Genomic DNA, 15,210 nt, shown 5'->3' with positions numbered 1-15,210 from the left:
CTGTGCAGCATTCTTTAGGCCGAACGGCATGCGGAGGAACTCGAAAAGGCCGAAAGGGGTGATGAGTGCCATTTTGGGGACATCGTCCGGATGCATCGGGATTTGATGGTATCCCCGGATGAGGTCTAACTTGGAGAAGATCCGTGCGCCGTGCAGGTTTGCTGCAAAGTCCTGGATGTGCGGCACAGGGTAGCGGTCCAGTGTGGTAGCCTCATTCAGTCTGCAGTAGTCGCCGCATGGTCTCCAGCCCCCTGTTGCCTTGGGCACCATGTGCAGGGGGGAGGCCCATGGGCTGTCGGACCGCCGTATGATCCCCAATTCCTCTATCCTCTTGAACTCCTCCTTCGCCAGTCGGAGCTTGTCCGGGGGAAGCCTTTGAGCATGGGTGTGGAGGGGTGGTCCTTGTGTCGGGATGTGGTGCTGTATGCCGTGTCTGGGCATGGCTGCCGTGAACTGCGGTGCCAGAACCGATGGGAAATCCGCCAGGACTCTGGTCAAGTCGTTGTCGGACAGCGTGATGGAGTCTAGGTGTGGGGCCGGCAACTGGACTTCACCCAGGGAGAACGTTTGAAAGGTCTCAGCATGGACCAGTCTCTTCCTGGGCAGGTCGACCAGTAGGCTGTGAGCTTGCAAAAAATCCGCTCCCAGGAGCGGTTGGGCTACGGCGGCCAGTGTGAATTCCCACGTGAACCGGCTGGAGCCGAACTGTAGCCACACCGTACGGGTGCCATAGGTCCTTACTGTGCTGCTGTTCGCGGCCCTCAGGGTGGGACCCGGTTCTCTGTTGCGGGTGTTGTAACTTTTCGGAGGTAAGATGCTGATCTCGGCTCTGGTGTCGACCAAAAAGCGGCGTCCTGACTGCTTGTTCCAGACATACAGGAGGCTATCCCGATGGCCAGCCGCCATAGCCGTCAGCGGCAGCTGGCCCTGACGTTTCCCGGGAGCTTGCAGGGCGGGCTTCTGCGCCCCACCGCTGGTGGTAGAAGCACCATTGTTCATTGGTCTCCTCACCCCTGCCTCTGGGGTTAGTGGGCTCTGCGGCCGGGCCTGGTCCGGTTTGCTGCTGGGAGCGTGGCCTGGTGATCTGTGCGACGGACGCCCCACTCTCCTTCTTGGCTTTCCACAGCAAGTCTGCCCGGGTTGCTACCTTCCGGGGGTCGCTGAAATCCGCGTTGGACAGCAGCAGGCGTATGTCCTCGGGCAGCTGCTCCAGGAATGCCTGCTCAAACATGAGGCAGGGCTTGTGACCTCCGGCCAGGGACAGCATCTCGTTCATCAAAGCCAACGGTGGCCTGTCCCCCAAACCATCCAGGTGCAGTAAGCGGGCAGCTCGCTCGCGTCGTGAGAGTCCGAAAGTCCTTATGAGCAAGGCTTTGAATTCTGTGTATTTGCCGTCCGCTGGGGGTGATTGTATGAACTCCTCAACCTGGGCGGCTGTCTCCTGGTCGAGGGAGCTCACCACGTAGTAGTAACGTGTGGTATCCGAGGTTATCTGCCAAATGTGGAATTGGGCTTCTGCCTGCTGGAACCATAGGTGAGGTCGCAGCGTCCAGAAGCTTGGCAGTTTTAACGAAACTGCATGAACAGATGCGGCATCGTTCATCTTCAGTCCAAATATCGTTTGGGCTGTCGGGGTCACCAATTGTAGCGGTGTGCTACACGCAGCGCTGAAATAACGACACGGAGTCGTGGAGCTGCAGTTGCAAAAAGAGGTTTATTCAAACTTTGCGGCCTCGCTTTAAAGCCTTCCTGATCCCGTCCTCCCCGGGCGGGAATGCTGTAGGGGGCGCATATTCACAGTCCCATTCCCGCACGCGGGCTTTTCCCCTTGCTGGTGAAGCAGGCTTGGCGCCCTCTTTGGGACCGGCCTCAATGCCGGCGCGCGCCGCTTTGTGAGCCGGTTCGAGTGCACTGGGAAGTGGGTCGCCACATTATTGCATTTCATTGGGCTGATTGTTAGAGAAAAAAACTAGACTCAGCGCCAGGGCCAGAAATCAACATTGTTTTGCGAAAGGAAAATACATTTTAGACTGAATTATTGCTGTTGTTTGACGTAATGTTTGCTGTAAATAAAGAGGAAGTGGTGGATGTGTTATACTTCCAGTAAGTATTCGACAAGGTGTGACACAGTGATTGTTGGGAAAGTAGAAGTGTGGGATATAGAAGATTACATGGTTAACGGCAGACAGTAGATGCAGGGGGGCTCTTTCTTGTTGGCATGGTATGCCACAAGCATTAATACCATAGCCCCGTATTATTTACAATTTATACAAATGTCTTGGAAAAAGGCATTGAATACATAGTTGCTAAATTTGTTCATGACTGAAGGGTGGATGGGAAAATGAAGAAGGTGTAAGCTTGCTGCAAAGGAATATAGAGCAAAGATCTGACAAGTGAGGGATAACATGGGAAATCATGGCAGGAAAAGTGAAAGTGGATCTTGTTCTCTCATTGGTGAGAAATAGAAGTGCTCTGAGAGGCAGAGGATCTGGGTGTCTTAGTACAGGATTCCCGGAAGGCTAGTACGTGGGTAGTATAAGCAGTTAGGGAAGATAACACAATGTTGCTGCTTCATGCTGGGGGAATAGGAAGCAGCTGTTTTTAATTATTTAGAGCAAGAGTCTAGAGTATAGCATTGGGCTCCTCATTTAAAGAAGGAGGTTAATACATTGGAAGCAATTTATTAAAGCTTTACCAGACTAATACCTGCTGTGAGCAGGTTGTCCTCTGAGGAAAAGATGGAGAGGCTAAATTGTTTCTGCTGGAGTTCAGAAGAGTGAGAGGAAATTTGAATGAAATATGTAAGATCCTGGGAAGCTTTTATATGGCGAGGGTGCTTCCTCCCCTGGAATAATGGATCCATCCTCAAATACTAAAAGGATTGTATTTAAGACATATTTTTCTTAGAATCGGTAGATCTCTCATTCTTAAAGGACGTGGAAGCAGAGGCTTTGAATATTGCTAAAGCCAAGGTAGATGGAGTCTTGATAGATAAAAGGTTAAAGGTCACTGCTGAAATTCACCAGAAAGAAATGTAGAATTAACTAACAATCCAATCAGCCATGCTCTTATTGAATGATAGAGTTAAAGGAGATGAGTGGCCTTCTCCTGCAACTAATTTATGTGTAAGGAGAGCTGACTGAAAGGGGTTTGTTTTAAGGAGATCCTCATGGTAGATGAATGAGGTCAAATGAGCAAATTCTAGAGTTGGGCTCAGGCATGACAGCGGTGATTAAAATCTCCTTTCAGGGAAGAAAAACAACTTCCTCTCACCTTAAAATAATCAAACAAAAGGTTGGAACAAAGCCATTTTGTAGTCGAAACAAAGGGAAGGTTTTAGCCCATTGGTTTCAATAAATGCTGAGTGAAGGAAGTGCGTGTTAAGCCTGGGGAGATGGAGAACCTGTCAAAGTTAATAGCAGGGCCTAATAGCTAAGACTTGCAGAAGAGTCCAGCCCAACATCTTGCAACACTTACAGCATTTGTATTGAGGAAGAGGATTAACCTGGTATTTACTGAGGATGGGAGTGAAAGTTACTGGGTCTGGGAGGGTTTGCTGACCAGAGTGTCATCTAGTGTGTCAGCTGATGTATAAATACACCTAAAATGTCATTGATTGCTTAAAGGGCTGGAACTCAGTAGTTTGTGATGACCCAGAAGGTCTTCATTGGGTAAGGCCTAGAACCTGATTCGATGAATTTGGCCCAGCAACTGGCTCCCAGTGGGTTTAGCTGAAGTTCTGGCTTCCAGAGAATTTGGTCATGAATATGGTTCCCCAGAGGATTGCACATGAGATCCAGTTCTCAGTGAAGTTAGCCCTGGATATGGTTCCTAGTTCCCAGCGTGTTGTGCATAGGATGCAGTTCCCAAATGAGCTGTGTCTCTTGCTGAGTTTGGCCCAGGATCTGGTTCTCAGTATGTTTTGATATGGGTTTTGTCTCCCTCTGACTCACAGTAGGTTGGGCACACAATCTAGTTGCAAATGAGTATGTGAAATGGCTCTCAGTGGGTTTAGTTTTGACCTGACTTCCAATGATTTTCCAGGATTATTTCCCAATGGGTTGGCGGGAGACTCCCAGCTGATTTTACATGAAATCTCCCAGGGTGCATATGATATTAGCACCACTTATCAGAAATTTCTTAATGTTACAGTTTGAATAAGCATCCATGTTCAAAACTCCTGAAGCCTATAGTTGTAAATAGAACTTAACAAGCCTCCAGCCGCAACACACTTTTGAGTGCAGCTTTCTTGCTTCAGGGCCTCTTCAGAGAACTTTCGGAGCATAAGGAAAGATGGCAAAACTTAGAGAGCGTGGAAGACTTTACATTCAGCTTAATAAGGGTGGAGTCGCACTACATTTGAACAATGGGAAACAGACAGACATAATTTATTGACCCCGAGGGAAATCGGGTTTTGTTACAGTCGCGCCAACCAAGAATAGTGTAGAAATATAGCAGTATAAAACCATAAATAATTAAATAATGATAATAATTACTTATAATAATAAGTAAATAATGCCAAGTGGAAATTTGTCCAGGCCTAGCCTATTGGCTCAGGGTGTCTGACACTCTGAGGGAGGAATTGTAAAGTTTGATGGCCACAGGCAGGAATGACTTCCTATGACGCTCAGTGTTGCATCTCGGTGGACTGAGTCTCTGGCTGAATGTACTCCTGTGCCTAACCAGTACATTATGGAGTGGATGGGAGATGTTGTCCAAAGATGGAATGCAACTTGGACAGCATTCTCTTTTCAGACACCACCGTCAGAGAGTCCAGATCCACCCCCACAACATCACCGGCCTTACGAATGAGTTTGTTAAATCTATTGGTGTGTGCTGCCCTTAGCCTGCTGCCCCAGCACACAACAGCAAACATGATAGCACTGGCCACCACAGACTCGTAAAACATCCTCAGCATCGTCCGGCAGTTGTTAAAGGACCTCAGTCTCCTCAGGAAGTAGAGACGGCTCTGACCCTTCTTGTAGACAGCCTCAGTGTTCTTTGACCAGTCCAGTTTATTGTCAATTCGTATCCCCAGGTATTTGTAATCCTCCACACAAACAAGGAGGCGAAAAGCAACTCTATTTACTTAATTTACGTGTTTGGACAATATTACATAATTTCGAAAGCACAGTAACATATTTTAAAGTAAAACTAAGGCCAGGAATACAGTGTTACTTTGCAAATTATATTGTATTAGAGGGAAAAGATTCAGGATGGCAGCACTGTGATAACAGGAAAATAAAGAAAATGCAACTCAAACACAAAGAGGCTTCATTTGGAAGGGTGAGTAGGGCAACAATAATCTCTGTGGAGAGGATGGAGTTGCTCTTCTTCCCAGTAATTTCATTCAGGTGGAAGGTGTTGCTACAAGTGCACAGGCAATAAATGTTGCAGTGAGGTAGCAAAAGAAAGCAATATTACTTATGGAAATGAACTCTAAAGTCTATTGCACACTCAATAACATGTCAGCTTGGAAAACTACAGATACCTTGTTTGCAAGAAGGCTATAAGCTGGAAAATGCCTCAACATGCAGCCATTTGAGATAAGAGATAGCAACAAAACAGACACAAGAAATCAAAAGGTGGCTGAAACTGCAATTGTAATGTTTCATTCAGAGACCAAAAGATAAATATATAGAGTTTCTAGGTGCACATGCAGGGGTAGGTTCATGTATGGCCGGAGAACCAAAAGGATTGAGTTCAAGCTGCTTGCCACAAACTCATTACGTTCAATTTTTCTTTTTAGGTTTGCCAGTTTCTAGGGAGAATAAACAGTCTCGTACAATCAGCTGTCATATGACTTGAAAGGTTTCTACTGGTTTTACCTGGGAGAGGTACAAAAGCATTCATGCCTTTGTATACAATTCAGCTTGCTCCAGCCTTACTTAGGCCAGAGAATAACTGAGCAGAAAATAAAGGAAAGGGTGTTGAGTCAAGTATTTTCTCTGAGAGAGACAGAGAATTAGAGTCATCAAACTAGTGAGTAAGTAGGACACTCTGCAATAGGACCTTAGCGAAGTACTCCAAAACCTGCAGCCTCAGAACTTTGTATTGGGAATAACGTTGATAATGTCATCACAGCAAAACGCTTGCCAAAGACATGAAATTAATCTTTGTTAATGAATCTATTCCTGACTCTGAAATCATGTTGTTGAGTCATAGACAACATAATGTTATGAGGAAGTCCCAAATTTGTCACTTTTAGGGGCAAGTATAATGTCAAAGACAAGGACACAATTGAGGTCAAACTTGCTGTTAGAGTGAACACCTTTGCTTGGGCCCCATATCATGGAATTGTTGTTACTGGAACTCCAGCGGAATCCAAGGACAACCTTGGAGTACATCACAACCTCCACATCTCACCTGCCCCACTTGCAGCAGAACTGCTGACGTTGTCCTTGTGACTGTGCATTCTTCCTGCTCAGAGCAGTCTCCTTTGTAGAAGGAGGGAGAGTCGCAGAAGATGAATTTAACTACCTGGGGTTAAACATGATTTTTTTTTTCCCAAGTTGTATTTGGCATAGATATGGCTGGATTACACAGAAGTGTTGGGAATTTTATACTAGCCACAAAGGAGAGGGCTGACTTTTGGAGATTTATCTCATGTAAAGGCATAACACATCAAAACATCAAGCTGAGCTTGAATCCTTGTTTGGTTTCTCGCAGGCTGGAGAAAATGGAGCCCACGCTCCAAATAAAGAGAGTAGAAGCAAAAGACAGATACTATAAATAAACCCAAAAGTAACTTTTATTTAAACTCCTAGTAATCATGAATTATTTAAACCCATTGGTGTACTTATAAGGGCGATAGCTGAAACTCCTTACATACATTTGAAGAGAGGTTGTTAACTAAGTTAGTAAGTGTGTCGTAAGGAAGTCAAAAGATTTATTATCACTCCAATCAGCTCAGTAACTAGCACATTGCTTGCCAACAAGAACACGTAATAGCATTATATCACACCTCAATCATTGCTGCTTGCAATTAGACCTTAATTAAGAGCCTATGTTCTCCAAGTCAGAGTCCTTCAGGAAATCATGGAAGATCAATGAAATTATCTCATTTCCAGATTTGTTAACATATGGGTTATGATTTCTGTTGTTTCTCTGCAACAATAGAAATATTTCTTCCATTATTTCCCTTGGCACATCTGTTGTCTTGTGCTAGTTTCTAAGCCAGAGTGACCCCTGGCGTCCCTGTGATACTCTCACCAGTTTTGCTGCCATTATGCAATGAGTGCCCCAGGGTTTTTGATCCACCTCATCCTTCAAGTCAATACTGTAATTCATGACTGTATTTAGGTTAATCTGATAAAATTCACATGAATACAATAAATAAGGAGTTAGGAGTAGGCCACTTATCCCCTAAAGCCTGTCTTGTCTTCATTAAGACTGATATGCCACGGGCTTCAACTTCTTCTGTTCCAGTTCCCCGATTCCGTCAACTTCCCAGTCTTCCTCCGCTCCTTTTCTAAAAACCTCCAGTGACTTCACTACCACAACCCTTGAGGGCAGAGAATTCCAGGGATTTCACTTCAGTTTTAAATATCACCAACCATTTTTGTAACTAGGCAATGTCTCGCTATTTACCCCCATTAAGACTCGTCAATATATTTCAGTAAGCTCAACTCTCTTTCCTCTAAACTTCAAAGAATATAGATCCAGCATTCCTTAGAGAAAGACATACGCACAAGAAACTGCTGATGCTGGAGCAAATAAAAACCTGCTGGCAGAGCTCAGTTGGTCAGGCAGCGTATGTGGATGCAGAGGGGTATCACTAGAATGAGGTTCGTGATGCGGGGTGTAAACCTGAAATGCTAACTATGCATCTGCTCCCATTGATGCTGCCTGACCTGCTGAGTTCCTCAAGGAGTTCATTTTTTAGCTCCAACATCTTTAGCCATTAACGATCGGACAATCCTCTTATCCCAGGAATTAGCCTAATGAGCCCACTCTGCACTGTCTCCAGTGCTAGTGCATACTTTATTAAGTCAGTGGATATAAAAGATATCTGTGTCATGCTTTGTCACACAAAATTTGATGTGGGCCTTCTTCGTTCACCTCCATGGTGCAGGATCTTCAGGCAGGACGAGGATGCATTGGACTGTATTGATGTCTGCAAGGAGTTTCCAATAAGACATCCATGACCCACCAAATTTGCATCAACATCCAACGACACAGCATTAGATTGGGAACTGCATGAGTTTTTTTAAAAGACAAAAAGAAGCAATAGTAACATGCCTCAAATGTGGACCTTACTGGAACTGTGAAAACACTGGGACTAACAGAAAACATTCACATAAATAGAATTTATAGTAACCCACCAGGAAGAATAGAAAGTTGAATTTAGTCTAATTCAACAGGGAGGGCATTGAAGATCCAAGCACAAGTGAGTTATAAACCATTCCTCCCTCCCCATACACCATACCCCACCGGGAATAAGAGATTCAATGGTTTCCATTAACGTATATCTCAGGTGTTAAGATAAGAGGAAGTAAATTAGTTTATTGAAAAATAAAGTAAAACAATCCAAGCAGTTAGGCTCCTATAATGTCAGGATGTTGCTGTTACAACAAAGCAGTAACTGTAATGATACAAAGGGAGTGATAATCCACAGCACAGTGTGGCCCAGGACACCCACACATTGCTTCATAAAAACGACAACATTTCCTGTGGTGCAGTGAGTGAGTGCTAAAGAGAAACTAAGAGGTATCAGCCCTGATGTTACTCACTTTTATGACATAACTCTTAATAGATATCTATATATATATTTATACATATGTATATATTAAAAAATCAACAACCATTGCTTGGGACCACTGAAAGCAAAAATAAAGTCCTCGCAAGATGGATATCGCCCTTTTGAGATGTGATGAAGACTTGGGTAAATATTGAGTGAAGAAGTTCCCCACAGTTCTTTGAAATTTCTTCAGGATCTGTAAAGCAGCAGATGCAGAATGCGCACAGTCCCAGCACAGCTCCTACGGATTATAAACGAACGTGCTACACCTCTGACTTGACATGCAGACTTGGTTACTTTCCTTTGCTTCTGCAATTGTTCAGTTCCTCATCACGGACTCCACCCCACCTCCCCTGCCCTCCTATCACTCCCAGCCAAAGTTTTGCCCAGTCATTTGATAGAAATGCCTGTTAAAGGGGCGGTAGAAGTCCCGCAGTTTCTGGACCACTCCTGGATCAATGTTCGGATGGATCCTGCCTTTTGTTTTGCCCAGGCAGTGAGGTTTGCCATTGCCCTGTGGCTTCTTCAGGCAGGGGAAGCCCTTGGTCTCATTGAAGAAGAAGTGGTCATCTGTTATAAGCCTCTGCAGGCCAAGGAAGTCCTGGACTTTACCCAGCTCTCCAGCTGGGTCAGTGATCAGCCTCTCCCCACTGACAAAGTGCATCTGCGACAAGGGGAAATACTGCAGCCAGTTCTCTAAGTGCTGAGCGTAGATCCCAATCCATATTGGGCTCCATGATGCATCAACCAGACCCGTAGTCCTGTTTTTGAAAGTGAGAGTTTCAAAGCCAGGGATGTCCGCTGCTTTTGAGATGATCTGGGTATAGTCTGAGATGGCTCTGGTCACTGGGTCCCGCACAACCACGATCAGCTTGGTGTCCTTGGACATGGCATGAATACGGGCTGGTGCCTCTGCTGTCACAAAGTATCTGGGCGTTTTCTCCATCACAATCTGACCATCAAGTGCTTTGGGCATCAGGTTCCTGCAACAAAGCACAACACACTTTGTAGTTAAATGTCAGAAGTCTTCCTTCTAAGTCAACGACAAGTAAAGACACAATGAAAAGCTTCTGTTTGATTGCTATTTTCATGAGTTTGTCAATGCTTTCTCCTGATTGGGCTTCCAAATCAGAGTAAGAGAAACTTCAAGCTTACAGCAATCTAGGCCAGAGATTTGACAAGCACATAATTAACACCAGCACTCTGATAAGATTTGAGCTGTTAGTGGAATTTTTCCCAGCAGATGGTAGAAATTGGAAACCAAGACAGAAACTGTTGGTAGTAATTCAGTATTCAGAAGGTGGTGCTACTATACCAAGGTGGATGACATGGCAGATTCTGAAGGGAGTCCTACCTTCTTCTGTCCTGAACTTTCTGTTTATATTTCAACCCAAAAAGAAAGACAAAAACATGAATAATCATAATAACTTATTTATGTAACACCTTTCATACATTAAGATGCAGACACAAAGTGGTTTACTTAGATTGTAAAGATAATTCAATAGTCATAAAAATAGAAGACAAAATTAAAAAGCATAAATAAAGACAAACATAATATAGAATAAAATGTAATCAAGTATATCAAATTATATAAATGTAATCAACCTCAACAGGTATTAAATAGGCCAGGTTTAAAAAAGTAGCTTTTTGGAAGTGTTTTGACATGTTCCACAGTAATAGCCTGGTGTATCACTGTCGGTAGAGAGTCAAGATATTTGGTGTATAAGAGCAAAGGGCCACGTCACCAGTTCTCATGTGCTTTGCTCTAGCAACACTAAGCAAATCAGTATTTGTGGATCTAAGATTACGATTAGGGATGTAAGGAGATAGACACTTCAGAATATACCGAGGAGCTGGATTATTCAGAGCTTAATATGTTAGATGAAGTGCATGGAGTAAAGCCAGATCTAACATATAGAGAGGCTTTGAAGAAAGAGCAGTAGAATAAAGGGTGTAAATGTAGTAAGGTAGAAGGGCTCAAATGTGTGTACTTCAATGCAAGAAGCATCAGGAACAAGGGTGATGAACTGAGAGCTTGGATGCATACATGGAATTATGATGTAGTGGCCATTACGGAGACTTGTCTGGCACCAGGGCAGGAATGGATTCTCAATATGCCTGGATTTCAGTGCTTTGAAAGGGATAGAGGGGGGAGAAGGGGAGGAGGGGTGGCATTACTGGTCAGGGATACTATTACAGCTACAGAAAGGGTGGGTAATGTAGCAGGATCCTCTTTTGAGTCAGTATGGGTGCAAGTCAGGAAGAGGAAGGGAGCAGTTACTCTACTGGGGGTATTCTATAGGCCCCCTGGTAGCAGCAGAGATACCAAGGAGCAGATTGGGAGGCAGATTTTGGAAAGGTGCAGAAATAACAGGGTTGTTATCATGGGTGACTTTAGCTTCCCTAATATTGATTGGCACTTGATTAGTTCCAAGGGTTTAGATGGGGCAGAGTTTGTTAAGTGTGTCCAGGATGGATTCCTGTCACAGTATGTTGACAGGCCGACTAGGGGGAATGCCATACTAGATCTAGTATTAGGTAACGAACCAGGTCAGGTCACAGATCTGTCAGTGGGTGAGCATCTGGGGGACAGTGATCACTGCTCCCTGGCATTTAGCATTGTCATGGAAAAGGACAGAATCAGAGAGAACAGGAAAATTTTTAATTGGGGAAGGGCAAATTATGAGGCTATAAGGCTAGAACTTGCGGGTGTGAATTGGGATGATGTTTTTGCAGGGAAATGTACTATGGACATGTGGTTGATGTTTAGGAATCTCTTGCAGGATGTTAGGATAAATCTGTCCCGGTGAGGAAGATAAAGAATGGTAGGGTGAAGGAACCGTGGGTGACAAGTGAGGTGGAAAATCTAGTCAGGTGGAAGAAGGCAGCATACATGAGGTTTAGGAAGCAAGGATCAGATGGGTCTATTGAGGAATTTAGGGTAGCAAGAAAGGAGCTTAAGAAGGGGATGAGAAGAGCAAGAAGGGGGCATGAGAAGGCCTTGGCGAGTAGGGTAAAGGAAAATCCCAAGGCATTCTTTAATAATGTGAAGAACAAAAGGATGACAGGAATGAAGGTAGGACCGATTAGAGATAAAAGTGGAAAGATGTGCCTGGAGGCTGTGGAAGTGAGTGAGGTCCTCAATGAATACTTCTCTTCGGTATTCACCAATGAGAGGGAACTTAATGATGGTGAGGACAATATGAGTGAGGTTGATGTTCTGGAGCATGTTGATATTAAGGGAGAGGAGGTGTTGGAGTTGTTAAAATACATTAGGACGGTTAAGTCTCTGAGGCCTGACAGAATATTCCCCAGGCTGCTCCACGAAGTGAGGGAAGAGATTGCTGAGCCTCTGGCTAGGATCTTTATGTCCTCATTGTCCACGGGAATGGTACCAGAGGATTGGAGGGAGGCAAATGTTGTCCCCTTGTTCAAAAAAGGTGGTAGGGATAGTCCAGGTAATTATAGACCAGTGAGCCTTACATCTGTGGTGGGAAAGCTGTTTGAAAAGATTCTTAGAGATAGGATCTATGGGCGGTTAGAGAATCATGGTCTGATCAGGGACAGTCAGCATGGCTTTGTGAAGGGCAGATCGTGTCTAACAAGCCTGATAAAGTTCTTTGAGGAGGTGACCAGGCATATAGATGAGGGTAATGTAGTGGATGTGATCTACATGGATTTTAGTAAGGTATTTGACAAGGTTCCACACGGTAGGCTTATTCAGAAAGTCGGAAGGCATGGGATCCAGGGAAGTTTGGCCAGGTGGATTCAGAATTGGCTTGCCTGCAGAAGGCAGAGGGTCGTGGTGGAGGGAGTACATTCAGATTGGAGGGTTGTGACTAGTGGTGTCCCACAAGGATCGGTTCTGGGACCTCTACTTTTCGTGACTTTTATTAACGACCTGGATGTGGGGGTAGAAGGGTGGTTTGGCAAGTTTGCAGACAACACAAAGGTTGGTGATGTTGTAGGTAGTGTAGAGGATTGTTGAAGATTGCAGAGAGACTTTGATAGGATGCAGAAGTGGGCTGAGAAGTGGCAGATGGAGTTCAACCCGGAGAAATGTGAGGTGGTACACTTTGGAAGGACAAACTCCAAGGCAGAGTACAAAGTAAATGGCAGGATATTTGGTAGTGTGGAGGAGCAGAGGGATCTGGGGGTACATGTTCACTGATCCCTGAAAGTTGCCTCACAGGTAGATAGGGTAGTTAAGAAAGTTTATGGGGTGTTAGCTTTCATAAGTCAAGGGATAGAGTTTAAGAGACGCGATGTAATGATGCAGCTCTATAAAACTCTAGTTAGGCCACACTTGGAGTATTGTGTCCAGTTCTGGTTGCCTCAGTATAGGAAGGACATGGAAGCATTGGAAAGGGTACAGTGGAGATTTACCAGGATGCTGCCTGGTTTAGAGAGTATGGATTATGATCAGAGATTAAGGGAGCTAGGGCTTTACTCTTTGGAGAGAAGGAGGATGAGAGGAGACATGATAGAGGTGTACAAGATATTAAGAGGAATAGACAGAGTGGACAGCCAGTGCCTCTTCCCCAGGGCACCACTGCTCAGTACAAGACGACATGGCTTTAAGGTAAGGGGAGGAAAGTGCAAGGGGGATATTAGAGGAAGGTTTTTTATTCAGAGAGTGGTTGGTGTGTGGAATGCACTGCCTGAGTCAGTGGTGGAGGCAGATACACTAGTGAAGTTTAAGAGACTACTAGACAGGTATATGGAGGAATTTAACGTGGGGGGGGGTTATATGGGAGGCAGGGTTTGAGAGTCGGCACAACATTGTGGGCCGAAGGGCCTGTAATGTGCTGTACTATTCTATATTCTATGTTCTATGTTCTAATATACAATTAAGGGTATTTTAAAATTGATCCTAGAGGACACAGGCAGCCAGTGTAATGATGCCAAAACAGGTGAAATTCGCTCAGGTTTTCTTGTTCTTGCTGCTGCATTTTGAACAAGCTGCAGCCAATTTATATCTTTCTTTGCCAGTGCTGAAAAGAGGGCATTACAATAATGCAATCGGCTAAAATCAAAAACCTGTATCAATTTTCCTGCATTTTGAGATGTAGATAAAATAGACAGTTTGAGCAAGACTCTGCAATTGGATTTATTGGGCAAGAGGAGTTAAGGAATTAGAAGTAGAAGAATCTGAACAAGGAATCCCATTTATCTATTTCAATATTACACTATTGAAAATATTCTTTTCTTACGGAGAATTTCAATGATAATAGTTTCCATGGTTTTACAACACTGAAATTCCAGTGTGATCTCCTGCTACTCCCCGTTCCACACACTTTTGGAGGAATGCTGGGAATGAGGTCCACAGAAATACACATAATTCTTCTGGGAATTTTACCCTACCACTGCCCAGTGATCTCCTGCATTAACCACGGCACTGATAATCCAATCTTCTGACCTACCCAATCACACAGTCACCTAAGGCTCCTGAATCGGATGGTTCTATCACTCAGAGCACATATATTTCCCCAATCACTGATTGAAAACTCATCAGATTCCTCAAATGCCTCTTCTAGAAAGTTCCCTGTCTCCCTGATAGTCAACTCAACTCCCAGAGAACCCTTCTCCACCTTGCTCATCCGACACCCACCTTCCCATACCCCAAGTCCCCCAAAGGGCTTTTGAACTCCAACTGTTGAACATCTACAGCACCTGCCAAACCTGCGGTCCCTAACACCATGAAAGACACTGGTATATCGGAGGTCCACCACCTGCAGATTCCCCTCCAAATCACATGCCATCCTAGCTTGAACTACATTCAGTGCCCACTTTATTAGGGATCTCCTGCAATCCCAGGTGATCAGCAGCTCCTGAGATACTCAAACCACTCCGTCTGGCACCAATAATCATTCCAGAGTCAAAGTCACTTAGACCAAATTTCTTCCCCATTCCTATGTTTGTTCTAAACCTCTATACTATGTCTGCATGCTTTTATACATTGACTTGCTGCCACATGATTAGCTGGATAGATATTTGCATTAAAGTGTAAGGATACGGGGGTACCTAGTAAAGTGGCCAATCAGTGTACATCACTGTTACTTCATTATTACTGGGTCTGAGCCCTTGAATTTCCTTCACAACTATATTCTGGGGGCATTTTGGCCAAAAGGACCACAATGCCTCAACAGCACCAGGAGCAATTGAGTCAAAGAGCACTACGGCATAGAAACAGGCTGTACGGCCCATCCAGTTTGTGTCAAATTACTATTCTGCCTAGTCCCATTCACCTTTAGCTGGACCGCAGCCCTTTGTACCTCTCCTGTCCATGTCAATATCCAAAATTATCTTAAATGTTGCAATTAAACACACATCCAACACTTCCATTGGCAGCTCATTCCACCCACACCACCTTCTGGGTGAAGAAGTTTGCCTCAGGTTCCCTCTTAAATATTTCACCTTCTACCATTAGCCTATGACCTTTAGTTCTATTCTTATAAATTTTAACATAA

The 15,210-nt window shown here is 44.5% G+C and overlaps 1 protein-coding gene across 1 annotated transcript in view; it reads right to left on the bottom strand.

Annotated features, from left to right (window-relative positions):
- Window positions 1-8,483: 8,483 nt before the first annotated feature.
- hs3st3l (heparan sulfate (glucosamine) 3-O-sulfotransferase 3-like) overlaps window positions 8,484-15,210 on the bottom strand; it is a 159,166-nt gene continuing 152,439 nt past the window's right edge. Inside the window, exon 2 of the mRNA XM_073025829.1 lies at window positions 8,484-9,723. Coding sequence (XP_072881930.1) covers window positions 9,105-9,723 — 619 coding nt within the window. The 3' untranslated portion in view covers window positions 8,484-9,104. The remainder of the gene's footprint in view (window positions 9,724-15,210) is intronic.

Source organism: Hemitrygon akajei, chromosome 22, assembly GCF_048418815.1.
Source record: "Hemitrygon akajei chromosome 22, sHemAka1.3, whole genome shotgun sequence".
NCBI classification, from domain to species: Eukaryota; Metazoa; Chordata; class Chondrichthyes; order Myliobatiformes; family Dasyatidae; genus Hemitrygon; species Hemitrygon akajei.
The sequence above is the reverse complement of the archived record's forward strand: the minus strand, read 5'-3'. Positions and strand labels throughout refer to the sequence as shown.